Source organism: Dreissena polymorpha, chromosome 1, assembly GCF_020536995.1.
Source record: "Dreissena polymorpha isolate Duluth1 chromosome 1, UMN_Dpol_1.0, whole genome shotgun sequence".
Taxonomy (NCBI): Eukaryota; Metazoa; Mollusca; class Bivalvia; order Myida; family Dreissenidae; genus Dreissena; species Dreissena polymorpha.
Window position 1 is genome coordinate 109,369,114 of NC_068355.1, and position 20,639 is coordinate 109,389,752.

Genomic DNA, 20,639 nt, shown 5'->3' on the forward strand with positions numbered 1-20,639 from the left:
TTACATTTGAATCAGTGTATTTGGGAATGGTGAAATAATTTTCCAGCGTCCATGTCTATTATTTACTTTGAACCTTTAAATTCGAATTGCAAATAAGAGTCTAGATTTCAACTGTTATATTTCTAGAAACAAACACAACAAATAACAAGATGCGTTTGTGAAACACAATGTCCCCCTATATGACGTTTGACCTTGAAGAATGACCTTGACCTTGACCCTTCACCACTCAAAATGTGCAGCTCCATGAGATACACATGCATTTCAAATATAAAATTGCTAGCTTCAATATTGCAGAAGTGACACTTCATGAGCAATTTTGACCCATATATTTGACCTTGAAGGATGACCTCGACCTTGACCTTTCACCACTCAAAATGTGCAGCTCCATGAAATACACATGCATGCCAAATATCAAGTTGCTATCTTCAATATTGCAAAAGTATTCATAAAATAAGCGATTTGGGCCACATATATTTGACCTCTGACCTTGAAGGATGACCTTGACCTTGACCTTTCACCACTCAAAAATGTGCAGCTCCATGAGATACACATGCATGCCAAATATCAAGTTGCTATCTTCAATATTGCAAAAGTATTCATAAAATAAGCAATTTGGGCCACATATATTTGAACTCTGACCTTGAAAGATGACCTTGACCTTTCACCACTCAAAATGTGCAGCTCCATGAGATACACATGCATGCCAAATATCAAGTTGCTATCTTCAATATTGCAAAAGTATTTATAAAATGAGCGATTTTGGCCACATATATTTGACATCTGACCTTGAAGGATGACCTTGACCTTGACCTTTCACCACTCAAAATGTGCAGCTCCATGAGATACACATGCATGCCAAATATAAAGTTGCTATATTCAATATAGCAAAATTTATTGCAAAATGTTAAAGTTGGCAAAAACAGACCAACAGACCAACCAACCAACCAACCAACCAACAGACAGGGCAAAAACAATATGTCCCCCACTACTATAGTGGGGGACATAAAAATAATTTCAATGTTAAACATACGCATGATAAAGTAAGACCATTTGCATATTAGTTGCCAATTGAATTTATTCTGTTATGTAGTGTCTCAAACACACAAGTAATGATAAAAAAATCAGATAGTAAATATATTAAATATGCAAAACCCAATAAAAATGTTCAAAATAGCATGACCTTAGGCCAATTAAAAAACAAACCCTAAAGTGCACCCCTGAAATTTCATTTTGTATGTGTGAAAGAGCCATTATACATGATTTTAAGCTCACCTGAGCACAATGTGCTTATGGTGAGATTTTGTAATTGCCTTTGTCCCTCATGTGTTGTGCGGCATAGACATTTACTTTGTTAACACTCTAGAAGCCACATTTATTGTCCAATCTTCATGAAATTTGATCAGAATATTTGTGCCAATATAATCTTGGACGAGTTTAAAAAATGGTGACGGTTATGTTAAAAAAACATGAAACATGGCCAGAAGATTCAGAAGATTTGTTTAAAGAATATCTTAGACAGTTTATAAAATGAATACGGTTGGTTGAAAACATGGCCATCGGGGGGGGGGGGGGGGGGGGGCATATATATGGGCATATATATTTTAAAACCAGTCCAAGATATCATTGGGAAAAATCTTCTGACCAAGTTTCATGAAGGTTTGACAATAAATGTGGCCTCAAGAGTGTTAGCAAGGTTTTACTGAAGCCATATATACCCATTAAAGGAAAAATGCCCTGCCCCATGGCGGCCATGTTTATCAACCAACGGGAACCATTTTTGAACATGTCCAAGATATTATTGTGACAAATCTTCTGACCAATTTTATGATGATTGGATAATAAATGTGGCCATTAGAGTGTTAACAAGGTTTTACTATAGCCATATTAGGCAAAATGCCCCATGGCAGCCATGTTTTTCAATCAACTAGAACCATGTTGGAAGTCGTCCAATAGATAATTGGCACAAACCTTTTGACCAAATTTTATTAAGATCGAAAAATAAATGTGGCCTCTAGAGTTTTAAACTAGAGTGTTAACAAGGTTTAACTATATATAGCCAAATCCCCGCCCCCTGGCGGCCATGTTTTCCAACCAACCGGCATCATTTTCGAACTCGTCCAAGATATTATTGGGATGAATCTTCTGACCAAGTTTTATGAAGATAGGACAATAAATGTGGCCTCTAGAGTGTTAACAAGATTTTACTATAGCCATATAAAGCCATATAAGGAAAAATGCCCCGCCCCTTGGCAGCCATGTTTTTCAAGCAAAGGTTACCATTTTTGAAATCATCCAAGATATCAATGGGACAAATCTTCTGAGCAAGTTTCATGAAGATTGGAAAATAAATGTGGCCTCTAGAGTGTTAACAAGGTTTTACTATAGCCATATAAGGAAAAATCCCCCGCCCCCTGGCGGCCATGTTTTTGAACCAACCGGCATCATTTTTGAACTCATCCAAGATATTATTGGGATGAATCTTCTGGCCAAGTTTTATGAAGATCAGACAATAAATGTGGCATCTAGAGTGTTAACAAGATTTTACTATAGCCATATAAGGAAAAATGCCCCGCCCCGTTGGCAGTTATGTTTTTCAAGCAAACGTCACCATTTTTTTACTCATCCAAGATATCATTGAAACCAATCTTCTGACCAAATTTCAAGAAGATTGGACAATAAATGTGGCCTTTAGAGAGTTAACAAGGCAAATGTTGACGCCGCACAACGCACAACGGACGACGGACAAAAAGCGATCACAAAAGCTCACCATGAGCACGTTGTGCTCAGGTGAGCTAAAAAGCAAATGTTGACACCGCATGATACATGACGCACAACGGACAAAAGGTGGTCACAAAAGCTCACCATGAGCACATTGTGCTCCAGTGAGCTTAAAAACCAACAGCTATGTTTATGACTACAAGATGAATGTTCTCTAAAATTCTGCTCATACCTGGTGTTCTTCTTGGGGTAATGACAGTTTTAGTTTCTGGCCCTTCATCAAAGTCAAACTCATTTGGTATAGCAGGCCTGAAGAAGGAATATGAAAGAACATTTAACAAGTGGAAACAAAAGTAAGTAGACCTTGTCACAATATTGACAAATACCCCCTTACCCACATGAAGTTATATGTTGCAAGATTTAACAATTAATAAAAGGACCATGAGTCGTGGTTGTTTTGACCCCAAAACAAAGATTGTGTAGAACATCAATACCGTGTTACATATACCAAAAGACTCTCTCTATATATAGTCAGTTTACATGTTGCAATCCGTATTAGACGCATATGCACCTAGAAAAGTGCCTTTGATTTAAGAAAACATCATAGGGAACATCTTCATGGGACATCTTGCAGGACAACTCCTCAAGTTGGTTGATTTGAAACCTCATAGTTGCTTGCCTTTCATAGACAATATTGACTTGCAGTGGTGTTATTGTCATGACAAACTCAATTGATTTCCATACACAGGCTAAACCTTTTCACAACTCTATTAAATTTACCAGTGAAGTATCGAATGAACAACACGTACTGTAAAACCATTAAATTTCGTGTGGTACGAATTTTCGTGGATTTCATTGGTCCACTGAACCACGAATTCAAGTACTAACGATTATTTATACATTTTTAATCCTAAATCAGTCATTTCCAAATGTCATTTCGGACATTTTCTTGTGTTGTCAGTTATCCGAGATATTTGTTTTTGTAATAGTTACTTCACTTCAGTAGTTCACATTACACTATATCTATCAGTTTTTCTTTTTTTTATTCATCATCGTTAATGTACGTTTTATTAATCATGGTAAATAAAAATAATAAATAGCATTACCAATTGTGAAGAAAAACAAATTTCTTTTACGTGATTGTAAAATTAACAGTTTGCAGATTTATCTTTTACGTCAATATGCGCAAATTAAATTTAAAAGAGACATAACCGTTTTCACACATGTATTTTGGGGACCTTATTACTCAAGTGTTTCTACTAGAGGACCGATTGCGCTGAGAAGTGCAAATATTGTCAAAACAACATCGATGGCAATTAGCAAGCTGGGACCCACAATTGCGCCGCTTTATTGCTCTTAACAACAATTATCGGCAACACTTTCATGCTTTCATTAACCTCAAGTTTTGCTGTCAACACAGATTAGCAGATTATGCTTCTTTTTACCATGGTTGTTTTAATAAAAGTATAATTATTATGACGGTCAGTCTTCCCCGAAAATTTGAAATCCACGAAATTACGTGTCAACGAATTAGTTGTTTTTCATTAAACCACGAAATTTCATACCGACAAAATTCTATACGTTTACAGTAATTCTTGATGCTGTCCACATATTGAAGGGGAACACCTTGTAACTGACCTTCATTCTAAACCAACGGATAGTCATCACTACCTTCTTCCATCCAGCTGCCATCCACAGCATTGCTGCAGAAATATTCCTTTTAGTGTAGCAATCCGTATAGATGCATTTGCATTCACAAAAGTGCCTTTGATTTGAGAACACAAGAGCTAGCTCAATACCATCGCAGACTGAAATACACTGATGATATTGTTTTCCAGGCTATAGCAAAAGCGAGCACACTAGTAGTAGAGGGACTAACTGCTTACATACAAAACAAATGTCAAGAATACCATTGGGTTTGGCGCAAAACTATTGTAACTCAGATTTTTATAATTTTACAGGAGATCGAAAAAACATCCTTGTTTCCCTAATTTTCACTTCTTGATAAAAACCGGGCTAAAACTTGTAGTAAACAAGAGATTGCCAAGCAATATGGTCCCCTACCGGTGAAACTCCACCATTGTCAGTAAACAATATTATTTTTTTACATTTGTTGCCATAGCAACCACAATTTTTGACGTAGGAACAAAATGAATTGACGTGCATAATCTCCATATTGTCATCTGTCCATGTTTCAAGTTTCATGAAAACAAATTCAGAACTTTTTAAGTTATCGCAGGATCCAGAAAAGTGTGACGGACTGACAGACAGACTGACACACGTACCATAAGTCCCCTCCGGTTTCACGGGTAGGGGACAATAACTGTATTTAAACATAACAGTTAACAATTTGTTTAGATATTGATTAATTTATATGCATTTCATGAATATCAAGATACATTACTGTTGCGTTAAAATTTATTCCCTTTTAGCCAATATATTTTGGTGCAAAACTATTGTATCTGAAGATACATTACTTTTGCACTAAGTTTTTATCTAAAATTGATGGTTTTGCCATATCCAAGAAACATTGTAACTGAAGGATGATTTTTAATGGACATGTCCTTTTGTTTATAACCTTAATTTTATAATGTAATTATAACTATGGGAAGAAATCTTTCAATGACATTAATTAAGTATACTTCAATGGACGGTTGGTTTCATTGCAACTGTAGAAAACGCAAACCATGACTGGCCAGGTACTTACAGTTGACAAGACTGGTACCTTACAAAATAACACAGGTGCCCAGTATCAGGGTACTGGAATCTCAAGCAAAAAGACATCTTCAATCAACAATTTATTGAATAATGTAAACAATATAAGGATAGTACATGTTTCATGTTACTAACCAGGGGGTCACTTTCGCAAAGCCTTCACTCTTATAACAAGGGCTGTTTGTAAAACATGCATGCCCCCCATATGGGCTGTCAGTTGTAGTGGCAGCCACTGTGTGAATACGTTTTTTGTCACTGTGACCTTGACATTTAACCTAGTGACCTGAAAATCAATAGGGGTCATGTGCGAGTCATGATCAATGTACCTATGAAGTTTCATGATCCTAGGCGTAAGCGTTGTCGAGTTATCATCCGGAAACCATTATACTGGTTCGAGTCACCGTGACCTTGACCTTTGACCTAGTGACCTGAAATTAATAGGGGTCATCTGCCAGTCATGATCAATGTACCTATACAGTTTGATGATCCTATGCATAAGCTTTCTTGAGTTATCATCTGAAAACCATTTAACTGTGTCGAGTCAACGTGACCTTGACCTTTGACCTAGTGACCTGAAAATCAATAGGGCTCATCTGCGAGTCATGATCAATGAACAAATAAAGTTTCATGATCCTAGGTTTAAGCGTTCTTGAGTTATCATCAGGAAACCATTTTACTGTGTTGAGTCACCGTGACCTTGACCTTTGACCTAGTGACCTGAAAATCAATAGGGGTCATCTGTGAGTCATGATCAATGTACCTATGAAGTTTTATGATCCTAGGTGTAAGCGTTCTTGAGTTATCATCCAGAAACCATTTTTCTGTGTCAAGTCACTGTGACCTTGACCTTTGACCTAGTTACCTGAAAATCAATAGGGGTCATCTGCGAGTCATGATCAATGTACCTATAAAGTTTATGATCCTAGGCATAAGTGTTCTTGAGTTATCATCCCGAAACCATTTTACTGTTTCGAGTCACCGTGACCTTGACCTTTGACCTAGTGACCTAAAAATCAATTGAGGTCATCTGCGAGTCATGATCAATGTACCTATGAAGTTTCATGATCCTAGGCATAAGCGTTCTTGAGTTATCCATTCGGTGGATGGACCGACTGACGGACCGACCGACATCTGCAAAACAATATACCCCTTCTTCTTCGAAGGGGGGCATAATAAAACTAGAACTAGGAACTGGCAGTCATCAGAAGTACATTTAACTTAAATAGTAAGGAATAACTGAGCCTTGTTTTCCAAAAATAAAAGTGTTTGCGACCAGCATTAGATCCAGATCTATGAGCCTGTGCATCTGCTCAATCACACCAGGATCCATGCTGTTAACTTTCAGACCTTATAAGTGTTGCAGAAGCTTTAAGTATATAAAACAGCATGGATCCTGATGAGACTGCACCGATGCACAGGCTCATCTTGATCCATGTTTGTCGCAAATGCAATAGGTTGGTTTTCCCACAGCACGTCTTAGATATACAAGTACTTATAAGCATTAGATTGTCCAAGGCAAACAAAATATTATACAGTTTTAAACTATTATTTCAAAACTAAAAGAATGACTATATTTTTGTCACAGAAACAAATTAAACTGGTATTAAAGCTTGGTGTATTCATATAGATAGGAATTCTATACCATGTGTTTATTACATTTACTTTATCTTTGAAACAAGTACCAGCAAACATAATTGCATCTGTGGTGCAGTCCAAGTTTGAATCCAGCTTGAAACAGTTTTTTTTTCTTTTTCTCTTTTTTTTACTAATATTATCATGTCTATTATGCAAACAAGCTTGATAATCCTATATCATGAAGAACATTTGAACAATAACATTATTTCATGAAATCATTAGCTTTGTACACAGAAAATATTTGTTTTATTAGAGTGAAAGATAAAATTTAAGTCATCAAGTGAGCACCAGATGCAATATTTACCACAGTCAGAAATACCATACATGTACCTTCAATAATGTACCTTGGAAATTCAAACACCCTAAATGCTATTTATCATAGTCAGGAGTACCATACCTTGACTTATGTACCCGTGTAAATTCAAACATCCTAAATGTTGATCTACCACAGTAAGGAATACCATTCCTCAACTAATGTACCTGTGTTAATTTCAATATCTTTAATGTAATTTATCATAGTCAGGAATACCATACCTTGACAAATGTACCGGTGTAAATTCAAACATCCTATATGTTATTTATCATAGTCAGATATACCATACCTTGACTAATATTCCCATGTAAATTCAAATATCCTAAATGTTATATCATAGTCAGATATACTATACCTTGACTGATGTACCCGTTAAAATTCAAACATCCTAAATGTTATTTATCATAGTTAGGAATACCATTCCTTGACTAATATACCTGTATAAATTTAAACATCCTAAATGTTATTTACCATAATCAGAAATTCCATACCTTGACTAATGTACCTGTGCAAATTCAAACATCCTAAATGTTATTTACCATAATCAGAAATTCCATACCTTGAACAATGTACCTGTGTAAATTCAAACATCCTAAATATTATTTACCATACTCAGAAATTCCATACCTTGACTAATGTACCTGTGTAAATTCAAACATCCTAAAATTAATGCTATTTACCAAAGTCAGAAATACCATACCTTGACTAATGTACCTGTGTAATTTCAAACATCCTAAATGTTATTTATCATAGTCAGAAATACTATACCTTGACTAATGTACCCGTGTCAATTCAAACATCCTAAATGTTATTTATCATAGTCAGAAATACCATACCTTGACTAATGTACCCGTGTAAATTCAAACATCCTAAATGCTATTTATCATAGTCAGGAGTACCATACCTTGACTAATGTACATATGTTAATTCAAACAGCCTAAATGTTATTTACATGTACCATAGTCAGAAATACCATACCTTGAATAATTTACCCGTGTAAATTCAAACATCTTAAATGTTATTTATCATAGTCAGAAATACCATACCTTGACTAATGTACCTGTGTACATTCAAACATTCTTAATGTTATTAACCATAGTCAGCTATACCATACCTTGACTAATGTACCTGTGTAAACATCCTTAATAATATTTTATCATAGTCAGAAAAACCGTACCTTGACTAATATACCCGTGTAAATTCAAACATCCTAAATGTTATCTACCACAGTCAGGAATACCATTCCATGACTAATGTACCCGTGTAAATTAAAACATCCTTAACGTAATTTATTATAGTCAGGAATACCATACCTAGACTAATGTACCGGTATAAATTCAAACATCCTAAATGTTATTTATCATAGTCAGAAATGCCATACTTAAACTTATATACCTGTGTAAATTTAAACATCCTTAATGTTATTTACACTGAAAATATATTTGAAATGCTCAAGTTACAATAGTTTCGCACAAAATATATTGATATGAACTACATGCAAATTAATTTGAAAAACTATTGTATCTTGAGTAAAATAGTGTTGCCCTAAAAAGGAAAATATAACTACTGAGTTTATACAAGCAACGCTATAGTATCTATAGATACCATAGTATTGCAATATGACTTTTTGTTTGGACTCAAATATGTGATTGCAACACTAATGTATCTGGAAATACAATATAGTGTTGCAATTATTTTTTTACATATTTTAGTTACAACATTTGTGCAGGATCACTATTAAATTGTACTTGTTAGTCCCCTACCGGTTTCACCGGAGGGGACTTATGGTTTGCGCTCTGTGTGTCTGTCAGTCTTTCAGTCTGTCTGTCACACTTTTCTGGATCCTGCGATAACTTTAAAAGTTCTTAATATTTTTTCATGAACTTGAAACATGGATAGATGGCAATAAGGACATTATGCACGTCATTTCATTTTGTTCCTACATCAAAAATTCTGGTTGCTATGGCAACAAATAAAAATAAAAAAAAATATTTCTGACAATGGTGCTTGGCAATAGTCTTGTTTATTATATAACTGTCATATTTTTTTATGGATGCAGGGTATGAAAATATGTACAATTTAAGTGGAAAGTGATTTAGGGAAAAAAACAGAGTTACAATAGTTTTGCGCCAAACCCTCGAATTTAAATTAGTAGTCACCTACTATCCGGAGTAGCTCATCATTACTGCAATCATTGACAACCACTGGTCCAAAATCATGACATCGACAAAACTACAAAAAGTATTCCCTGAAAGGCCTGTTATAGCCTAAAAAGGCGAAAAAGTCTCTGCCAAAAACACCCGAAACTGTGAAAAATGTCCCAGGTGAGTCAGTCCCATGCAACACTGCTCATTGCCAAACATGCAAGATTATGCAACCAAGACAGATATTCAAGAGTATATCAGGCGCCATTATGTCCTTCAAGGGTACCCACAACTGCAAAACAGCAAATGCAGTATACCTCATGACGTGTAATGTGTGCAACAATCAATATGCTGGTGAGACAAAAATGACGTTAAGCAAACGCATAAACTTGCATAGAATTGATTGGAAAACATGAAATTTTACAGATCATCCGTTGCAGCATATTTTCGCGAACCTGATCACACGTTTGATTATATCGTCCTGTGCTGTATTGAAGCTAATGAAAAATGGTCAGACAAAACACAAAAATTTCGAAAAACATTCAAGTTAAGACGACTTAACACTCTTTGACTCCATGGAATAATTAAAAACGACACATACAAATAAAACAACTTCTTGCAAAAATCTCACTTCCATTTTAACTTAAAATCGATATAATAATTATTTTAAGCACTATTTTATAGCACACAATTGTAATCAGTGTAAGTAAATAATTACACAACGAAACATAAATATGACACAATACTGAATGCAAAATGTTCACTGCAAATTTTACTTTTTTATTATTACATCAATATAATTAACATCACGGGCGCGAGTCTATAACACAATATAAATATGCGTAAATAAATAAATAAATTAAAAAAAATAAATAAAACAACACATTACAATAACAAGAGGGCCATGATGGCCCTGAATCGCTCACCTGACTCATTAAGATCAGATGAAAACTATGACCTCTATTGTCTACACAATGTTTTTCTATGATTTGACCTAGTGACCTAGTTCCTGACTCTAGATGACCCAAATACAATCCCAATCCAGATTTCATCAAGATAAACATTCTGACCACAGTTCATAAATATTGGATGAAAACTGTGACCTCTATTGTCAACACAAGGTTTTTCTATTTATTTGACCTAGATTTTTACCCCAGATGACCCAAATACAATCCCACCCAGATTTCATCAAGAATTCTGACCAAATTTCATAAAGGTTGGATGAAAACTGTGATCTCTAATGTCTACACAAGGTTTTTCTATTATTTGACCTAGTGACCTAGTTTTTGACCCAATATGACCCAAATAAAATCCCAACCCAGATTTCATCAAGATAAACATTCTGACCAAATTTCATAAAGATTGGATGAAAACTGTGACCTCTATTGTCTACAGAAGGTTGTTCTATTATTTGACCTAGTGACCTTGTTTTTGACCCCAGATGACCCAAATACAATCCCAAACCGGATTTCATCAAGATAAACATTTTGACCAAATGTCATCAAGATTGGATGCAAACTGTGACCTCTACTGTCTACACAAACAAATTGTTGACGGACGGACGCACGGACAAACGCAGGCACGCACAACGGACGCCGGACATCACACGATCACATAAGCTTACTGTGTCACTTCATGACAGGTGACCTAAAAATATGTGTCGGAGATAAACATGAACAGTTGTGGTTAAAATCCCATAGAAACAAGGGCTGTTTGTAAAACATGCATGCCCCCCTATATGGGCTATAAGTTGTAGTAGCAGCCATTGTGTGAATACGTTTTTTGTCACTGTGAATGGTGGTGGTGGTGGTGGTGGTGGTGGTGGTGTAGTAGTAGTAGTAGTAGTAGTAGTAGTAGTGGTAGTAGTAGTAGTAGTAGTAGTAGTAATAGAAGTTGTAGTAGTAGTAGTAGTAGTAGTAGTAGAAGTAGTAGTAGTAGAAGTAGTAGTAGTAGTAGAAGTAGTAGCAGTAGTAGTGGTAGTAGTAGACGTAGTCGTAGTAGTAGTAGAAGTAGTGGTAGTAGTAGTAGTAGTAGTAGTAGTAGTAGTAGTAGTAGTGGTAAAAGTAGTAGTAGTAGTGGCAGTAGTAGTAGAAGTAGTAATAGTAGACGTGGTGGTGGTGGTGGTGGTGGTGGTGGTGGTGGTGGTGGTGGTGGTGGTAGTACTAGTAGTAGTACTAGTAGTAGTAGTAGAAGTAGAAGTAGAAGTAGTAGTAGTAGTAGTAGTAGTAGTAGTAGTAGTAGTAGTGGTAGTAGTAGTAGTAGAAGTAGTAGTAGTAGTAGTAGTAGTAGTAGTAGTAGTAGAAGTAGTAGTAGTAGTAGTAGTAGTAGTAGTAGTAGTAGTAGTAGTAGTAGTAGTAGTAGCAGTAGCAGAAGCAGTAGCAGCATTACAAGACCAATACTTAAGAATGATCAAATGGGAAAAGGTAACCTAGCACTGGCAGTAAATATGGGGCTCATTTACAGGTCAGATTTGGAATCTCTGCTGTAAAATGAGATTTTGAATGAATTAAAGGGAGGCAAATCTGTAATAAAAAGAACATGCATAAACCGTAGTTGTTTCCCTTGTTTGAACCATGCTAAATCCTTACAAGTTTGGAAAGAATTGGATGAAAAATTTGGACTTCATTGCATTAACACCATTTTCTCAATTCAAGGGGAGGTAATTTTGTACTTCATGGACCAATAATGCTCATTTTTTGTAGGGTTCGTGTCCTCATTGATATAAAGACACTGTGCAAATTTGGAAAGGATCGGACAAAAAATGTGGAAGATTTTTGAAAGTTTTCACAAAATAGGCAAAAACGAATAAACATGCAAAGTTCAACGAGCTCCTGCGGCCATGTTTTTTGACGAATCAAATTTCTTTGAACAACTTTTTCAGGGGAGCCTTCAAAGGTCATCCCTGTGAAATTTTTTGAAAATCTGATGAGCGGTTTCTGACAAGAAGATTTTTTAAGGTTTTTACCATATATGGTCATGGCGGCCATCTTGGTTATGTGATCAAATTTTTTTTAACAATTCTTTTGTCCCATGACCTAGGGATGCTCCACATGAAATTTAGTTGAAATTGGCTCAATGGTTTAGTAGAAGATGTTTACAAATTGTTTACAGACAGACGGACGGACGCCGGACGCTGAGTGATCACAATAGCTCACCTCGAGCTATCGCTCAGGTGAGCTAAAAACTTGTAACTGAATGCCAAAAAGTTAACTTCACTTTTTACAATTTCATTGATATCATAAACATCGCGGATACATGGTTTAAATCAGTGGAAAGTTGTTTCCTGTGGCTGCGGGTTTTAACAAGACAATTGTGCGATTGTGCATTTGCACTGATGAATCTTAAACTTATATCTCTACACCCCTGAAGAAGACGTATAGTCCAAAGTGCTAGGGTATATTACGATACTTATTGTTTACACTGTAAAATTTCTTTCTCATATATATTTTTATATATCATACAGTGTAAGCAATAAGTATCTGATACGCTAGCGCCTTCAACTATACGTCCTCTTCAGGGGTGTTGAGACATGAGCAAGTCATAACCTTATTTGTAATCATTTAGATGTTTATGTCAAATCCGCTGATTTAATAGGAAATTTAATTTAATGAAATATTGCATGGCGTAAAAGATATAAATGTTTACACAAACAAGTGCTATCAATGTCAGACCCAAATGCCCCTAAATGATTAATTTGACCCCAAAGTATAATCTGGACCATTGCAGTTCTCTGGCCCTAAAGTGTGCCCTTGAATTTTGAGGTGGCAACCAAGATGTAACATGCAACACAGTCTTTCATCAAAGTTTACATTTGTGCACAATTTTTTTAATCCGTCAATAAATGGAAAAGTTGTTTCTTAGACAGGGATTTTCTGATGGCCACCTGGCTGGACTGACAGATGAACAGATGCATAGATTGCCAAGGCAACTGCTTAATGCTGCTCTTTAGAGGGCATAAAATCTAAACTACCAGAAAACTCTGTATGAAACTGCCACAGATGGATCATTTAGGGAATAGCTGATTTCAAGTTGTTTATGTTGCTAGCCTCTGCAACTACATGTACAAACGCTTTGAACTCGCCACACAATATTTACCAAGTTTATATAAGTTTTGGTACAATATACTTAATTATTGCTTGGATAGGCATCATAAATGTGCGTAGACATGGGTCATTGACTTACTTATGCTCGTCTGTTTTGGTGGGAGTTTTGACCTCTTCGACCTTGGATTCCTCTTCCTGTGGCTCATCAGATTTGGGAGTCCGTCTCCCAGGACATTTCCAGCTGAGCTCAAGCACCTGTCAATAAAATGTTAATATGCTGTATCTATATTTAAGAGATTAGAGAAAAACTAGCTTCAAGCTTAAGTGTGAGTTGATTGCATGCTTACATGCAGACGTAGCTTCATGGAATTACATTTGGAGCCTAGTTGGTTCCAGGTTAATGTAATAACTTCTTAATATAAAAAGTTTCCACTCAGACAAGTCTTACTGTTACATTATTCAAAATTTTGTTTGAGGACCGACAACTTACTTGTGATTGCATAATTATTCAAATCTTTACAACTTAATTTGTAGTCATAAAAAACGCAGACTTTGTTGTGCATAGTGGTTCTGTCCCCAAAATAAAATGCCAAGCTATCCAAGCTTACTGTGTGCAAAATTATAATTCAGTGTTCCATACAGACTCACGTTATTGCAGGAAACAACCTGTTTGATGGAGATTGCCAGCTCACCACACCACATTCTATTAACCAGGATTTTCAAGTTCAAAATCTTGTAAGCAATATCTAAACATTTGTACCTTTTTGTCCTTTAGTTGATCAAAAAGTGCAAGGATATCTGAAGCCCTTGGCTGCCATGTCCCCTTGTCTAGTTTTCCAGGATTTAACATTTCGTCATCACTGCACTCACACAGGACTTCTTCATATGCAACTTGCATTACTCTTGTATTCTGAGAGATTTAAATTTAAAAACAATTTATACCATAATAACTCTAAGTTTTCTAAATATTCAAAAAATGCAGGTGTCCAAAAAAATTTAGAGACACAAAATACTACAGCGTCAAATGTTTTAACCAATAATAGCAGTTGCTTGTAAAAACGCTTAATAGTAGAAATTACTTTTACATAAATTTCACTTTAAGCTGTTTGGTGTAACCATTGTCTATTACCGGTAAACATAGTCATTTACCCAATAAGGTCAAAGTTAAGGTCCTGTGCCTTAGGTTTGTCTGCAAGGTTTTATGACCTTAATCCTGCAGTAAAAACACATGATCCAGGTGTCATCAGATAAGCGAAACAGGGCAGAATTCTGGTAAAATAGAATTGTACAACAATCTCTCGGAAAGTTTAGAGTCATTAATTATTGACAAAAACCTGTAAGTCTGAAAATTTAGAGACATTAAAAATAATCATTTTGGCTCAAAATAGAGGTGTCTACAAGTTTTTATTAGAGTGTCTGAAAACTTAGAAAAAATACGGTACGTCTTTTTTTTAATTACTGCATTGTAACACCAAAAGTATTTTTACTGCAAATAGATACTGGTCCATCACAAGAGCTTGCGTTATTACAACATACATGTATTCTGTATCCTAACTCTTATTATAATTGCCATGTAATTGTGAAAAGAAAAGTGTTTCTTAGAAAACAAAATTAAAGTTGTTGATAACATACAAGAATTAAAATTGATGTTATGATAACATTAAATCAGTATCCTTTGATCTTGAAGGTACAGAAAATTCAATTAGTCTTTGACTGGAGTGAAATTAGTTCACAATAAGACATCCTAGAAATTCACACCAGTTGATGTTTGTGAGGTTTTAAGAATGTCAAATTAATAGCTTTATTTTCATTTAAAATAATTATTCTGATGATTATTTACATGATTATTGAGTTCCAGTGTAAAAAAATCTTTTGTGAAATCAAGGCTGATATTGCAATTATTTTTATCACAAAAAACACACAATTTTATGTGCATGGTAAAGGTCAATTACATTATTTTTAAATTGACTAAGTACTTTAAAAATAGAAAAATGTATATATGTATCAACACTTACTTTCCATCCATTAACGCTCATTTGGTCATTGTCGACCTGAAATGGCTTGAAGTCACCGGGGGGTAACTAGAAGCCGATTCATGTCACCCTGGGGTGACTTCAGGCCGATTCTAGTCACCCGGTCTGCTTAAAAACACCCCAGGGTGACATGAATCGGCTTGAAGTCACCCTAGGGTGACAAGAATCGGCTTCTAGTCAACCAAGGGTGACATCAAGCCTTTTCAGGTCGACAATTACCCAATGCGCTAAGCTCATTAGGTCATTGTCGACCTGAAATGGCTTGAAATCACCCGGGAGTGACTACAAGCCGATTCATGTCATCCCGGTCGGCTTGAAGTCACCCCAGGGTGACATGAATCGGCATTTCAGGTCGACAATGACCCAATGAGCTCCATTAACTATTTATAAACCAAGCAGACCTTGCAATGATGGGAGTTATTGATGTTCATGATAGAGATCATTAGAGCGAGTTAAATCTAGCCTGTAAATTGGCAAAATACTGCAGATTGTTTGCTTTATTTAAATTATTTTACATACATACACAGTAACACTGTAACATTTATTTATTACTCATAAAAAAGGACAGAATGCTAAATTGCCAACCTAAACACTTGCTTTGATACTAGCAAATTGAAAGGAAAAATCTAATAAAATATAATGTTTTTCCATGTTTTTGTATTTAACGTAGGTTTCTTATCCTTGACCATGACTTATGGCGAATTAGGGACCATAGACCATACAGCCCAGATAAGAAGACTATATGGCCCAGATTTGCAGAGAATAGGGACCACATGTCTGAATTAATATTCATTTCATGTACCAATTCTTTCAATATTGTATCAATAAATTAATTTAAATACATTTTTTATGGCTGCAATGACATGAATGACAACATACTTGTTTAAATTTCAACATTTGCGGACCATACGGATCATGTCTTAATCAATAAGTCTTTCATGTTCAATCAAGATTGTGAGAAAATGTTTAATATGACAAGAGCTGTCAGAAGACAGCACGCTTGACCTTTCAAGTGCTTGATAAGGTAAGCCATCATGGGGAAATTGTTCATATTCAATAAGGTCAAGGTAACACAATCATATACTAAGTTAAAGAGAGGACCATAATTGAAACACATTGATCGCTTATGTTTTAAAGAAGTTGTACTTTATAGACGATTCTGAGTTCAGGTATATTTTCCACAATCTATTGAACATTTGTGAGGACATAAAACAAACTAATAGGATTTTATTTCAAGTTTGGTGGCAATAGCTTGGGTTGGATGGTTGGATGGTCCTTCAAAAATGAAATAAATATTTTATTCTTTTTACCATGTTTAAAAAAAAAATCTTTTTGGGTGGGGGGGGGGGTGGTAATGGAGAGGGGGGTATAATGTGGGGGTGTGGTCATTTATTAGAAGATCTTTCAATAAAAGCAATATGTCAAGGTGGGGATGGGGGATGGTTTGGGTGGAGTTCATTGTGGTATGTCAGGTAAGAGTTGTTTTGTCAAGGCATGAATAAAATCTGATCATAAAAGAAGTTATGGCAATTTAAGCAACAAATTTCAAAAATAAAATAATAAAAATAATCATTTGCTGTTTTTTACCATGTTAAAACTAGAGCTTTGTCACAGACGTGACGTATACCCCCACATGCCACATTGACACAGACTATTTTGCATGCTGTCTTCACAAAACAAAAGAATCTAATTTATGGCGATTTTTAAGAATTATTATGCCATTATCATTTACAGCCATTTTGACCTTTGAACTCTCAAATTCTTTCACATGCCACGCCGTTCAATGACTGTGAACAAAATTAATGTACAGAGTCATTTTAAAATCTCACAATGAATGACATACTTATGGCCCAGACAAGATAATTTCTTGCAATTTTTTACCTTTGAACTAAAAGTGTGACCTTGACCTTGGAGATATCGACGTTATTCTTTCAGACGACACACCGTCCAATAATGGTGAACAAAAGAGCCATATGATTTTAAAATCTCACAATGAACAGCATAGTTATGGCCCAGACAAGGTCATTTTTGGCCATTTTTGACCTTTGAACTCAAAATGTTACCTTGACCTTTGAGATATCAACGTAATTCCTTCCCACGACACACCATCCAATGATTGTGAACAAATGTGCCAAATGATTTCAAAATCTCACAATAAACGACATACTTATGGCCCAGACAAGCTCATTTATGGCCATTTTGATCTTTGAACTCAAAGTGTGACCTTGACCTTGGAGATATTGACATAATTCTTTCGCGCAACTTACCGTCCAATGATGGTGAACATATGTGCTATATGATATTTAAATCTCACAATGAACGACATAGTTATGGCCCAGACATGCTCATTTATGGCCATTTTTGACCTTTGAACTCAGAGTATGACCTTGACCTTGGAGATATCAACGAGATTCTTTCGCGCAACACACCGTCCGATGATGGTGAACAAATGTGCCAAATGATTTTTAATTCTCACAATGAACAACATAGTTATGGCCCAGAAAAGCTCATTTATGGCCATTTTTGACCTTTGAACTTTAAGTGTGACCTTGACCTTGGAGATATCAACGTCATTTTTTCGCGCAACACACCTTCCAATGATGGAGAACAAATGTGCCAAATGATTTTAAAATCTTACAATGAACGACATAGTTATGGCCCGGACAAGCTCATTTATGGCCATTTTTGACCTTTAAACTCAAAGTGTGACCTTGACCTTGGAGATATTGACATAATTCTTTCGCGTGACACACAGTCCAATGATTGTGAACATAAATGTGCCAAATGATTTTAAATTCTCACAATGAACAACATAGTTATGGCCCCGACAGGCTCATTTATGGCCATTTTTGACCTTTGAACTCAAAGTATGACCTTGACCATGGAGATAGACGTAATTCTTTCGCGCGCCTTACCGTCCAATGATGGTGAACATATGTGCCATATGATTTTTGAATCTCACAATGAACGACATAGTTATGGCCCAGACATGCTCATTTATGGCCATTTTTGACCTTTGAACTCAGAGTATGACCTTGACCTTGGAGATATTGACGTAATTCTTTCGCGTGACACACCATCCGATGATGGTATACAAATGTGCCAAATGATTTTTAATTCTCACAATGAACAACTTAGTTATGGCCCAGACAAGCTCATTTGTGGCCATTTTTTACCTTTGAACTTTAAGTGTGACCTTGACCTTGGAGATATGGACATAATTCTTTCGCTCAACACACCGTCCAATGATAGTGAACAAATGTGCCAAATGATTTTAAATTCTTACAATGAACAACATAGTTATGGTCCAGACAAGCTCATTTATGGCCATTTTTGACCTTTGAACTCAAAGTGTGACCTTGACCTTGGAGATATCCATGTAATTCTTTCGCGCAACACACCGTCCAATTATGGTTAACATAAATGTGCCAAATGATTTTAAATTCTCACAATGAACAACATAGTCATGGCCTGGACAAGCTCATTTATGGTCATTTTTGACCTTTGAACTTTAAGTGTGACCTTGACCTTGGAGATATCGCCATAATTCTTTCGCGCAACACACCGTCCAATGATGGTGAACAAATCATTAATGTGCCAAATGATTTTAGAATCTTACAATGAATGACATAGTTATGGCCTGGAAAAGCTCATTTATGATCATTGAATTCAAAGTGTGACGCACCGTCCAATGATGGTGAACAAATCTGCCAAACGATTTTTAAATCTCACAATAAATGACAAAGTTATCGCCCGGACAAGCATTTGACCTTTGAACTCCAATTGTGACCTTGACCTTTGACCTTCGAGATATTGACGTACTTTTTTCACACGACACACCATCCCATGGTGGGGAACAAATGTACCAAGTCATTTCAAAATCTAACGATAGTTGACATAGTTATGGTCCAGACAAACTTTCAGTTTAAAATACACTAAGTGACCCTGTTACCTAGTTTTTGACCTGGCATGACACATATTCAAACTTGACCTAGACATCATCTAGATATAACTTCTGACCAAGTTTGGTGAAGATCGGATGAAATTTCTGGTTAGACCGACCGACCGACGGACCGACGGACCGACTCCTATATAGCCCACATTACCAATGGTAATGGGGGTACCCATTATTAATGGTAATGGGGGTAGACAAATATATTTTTTGTGTGGGGGGGGGGTGGAGAGGTGGAATAATATGGGGTGTGGTCATTTATTTGATGATATTTCAAAAAAGAGAAAAAAAAAGGAAAGAAATTATTTTTTTACTTTTTTTTGGGGGGGGGGGGGATTCTGGGGTGGGGCTTGGGGGATGGTCCATTGTGGTATGTGAGGCAAGTGTTGTTTTATCAAAGCATTAATCAAATCTGATCCTACATAAAGAAGTTATGGCAATTTGAGCAAAATTTATTTATTTGACTTCAGATTCAAGGGCATTCAAAGGTCAAGGTCAAATTCAACTTGCCAGGTACAGTACCCTCATGATAGTGATAAAGTATTTTTAGTTTGAAAGCAATAGCCTTGATACTTTAGAAGTAAAGTGCATCTTAACGCACAATTTAACAAAATATTCAAAGTTACTAAGTCAAAAAAGGGCCATAATTCCGTCAAAATGCCAACCAAAGTTATGCAACTTGTCCTGTACAGTCCCCGTTTGATAATAAGTGAGTGTTCCAAGTCTGAGAGCAATAACTATGATACTTTAGGAGTAAAATGGACCAAACCAAAACTTAACCAAATTTTCAATTTTCTAAGTATAAAAGGGGCCATAATTCTGTCAAAATGCCAGTCAGAGTTACATAACATTGCCTGCATAGTCCCCTTATGAAAGTTACTAAGTTAGTAAGCAGTGCCTTCCACATGCCATTTAACAGTCCCTAACCGGGGCGCTTGAATTTCAAAATCAAGAGTCCGCGGGACGTCTGAAATTTTCCGATCATTGTATTTTGGCTGTTATTGCAACAAGCCATTCTTAAGACAAAAAGCGATATCGGCTTCGCTGAAAATTTTGAAAGCTGATTTATGATCCTCTGTCAACTAC

General features: G+C 35.9%; 1 protein-coding gene across 3 annotated transcripts in view; it reads right to left on the minus strand.

Annotated features, from left to right (window-relative positions):
• LOC127844044 (uncharacterized) overlaps positions 1-20,639 on the minus strand; it is a 31,385-nt gene that overhangs the window by 1,415 nt on the left and 9,331 nt on the right. For 2 of the 3 annotated variants that reach the window (XM_052374017.1, XM_052374010.1), the window contains exons 2-4: positions 14,329-14,478; positions 13,708-13,823; positions 2,951-3,027 (exon numbers count right to left, since the gene is read on the minus strand). In XM_052374017.1, coding sequence (XP_052229977.1) covers positions 2,951-3,027; positions 13,708-13,823; positions 14,329-14,466 — 331 coding nt within the window. In that variant the 5' untranslated portion in view covers positions 14,467-14,478. Of the gene's footprint in view, positions 1-2,950; positions 3,028-13,707; positions 13,824-14,328; positions 14,479-17,345; positions 17,357-20,639 lie in introns of those variants that run through there. The other variant, XM_052374024.1, reaches the window with a different exon arrangement.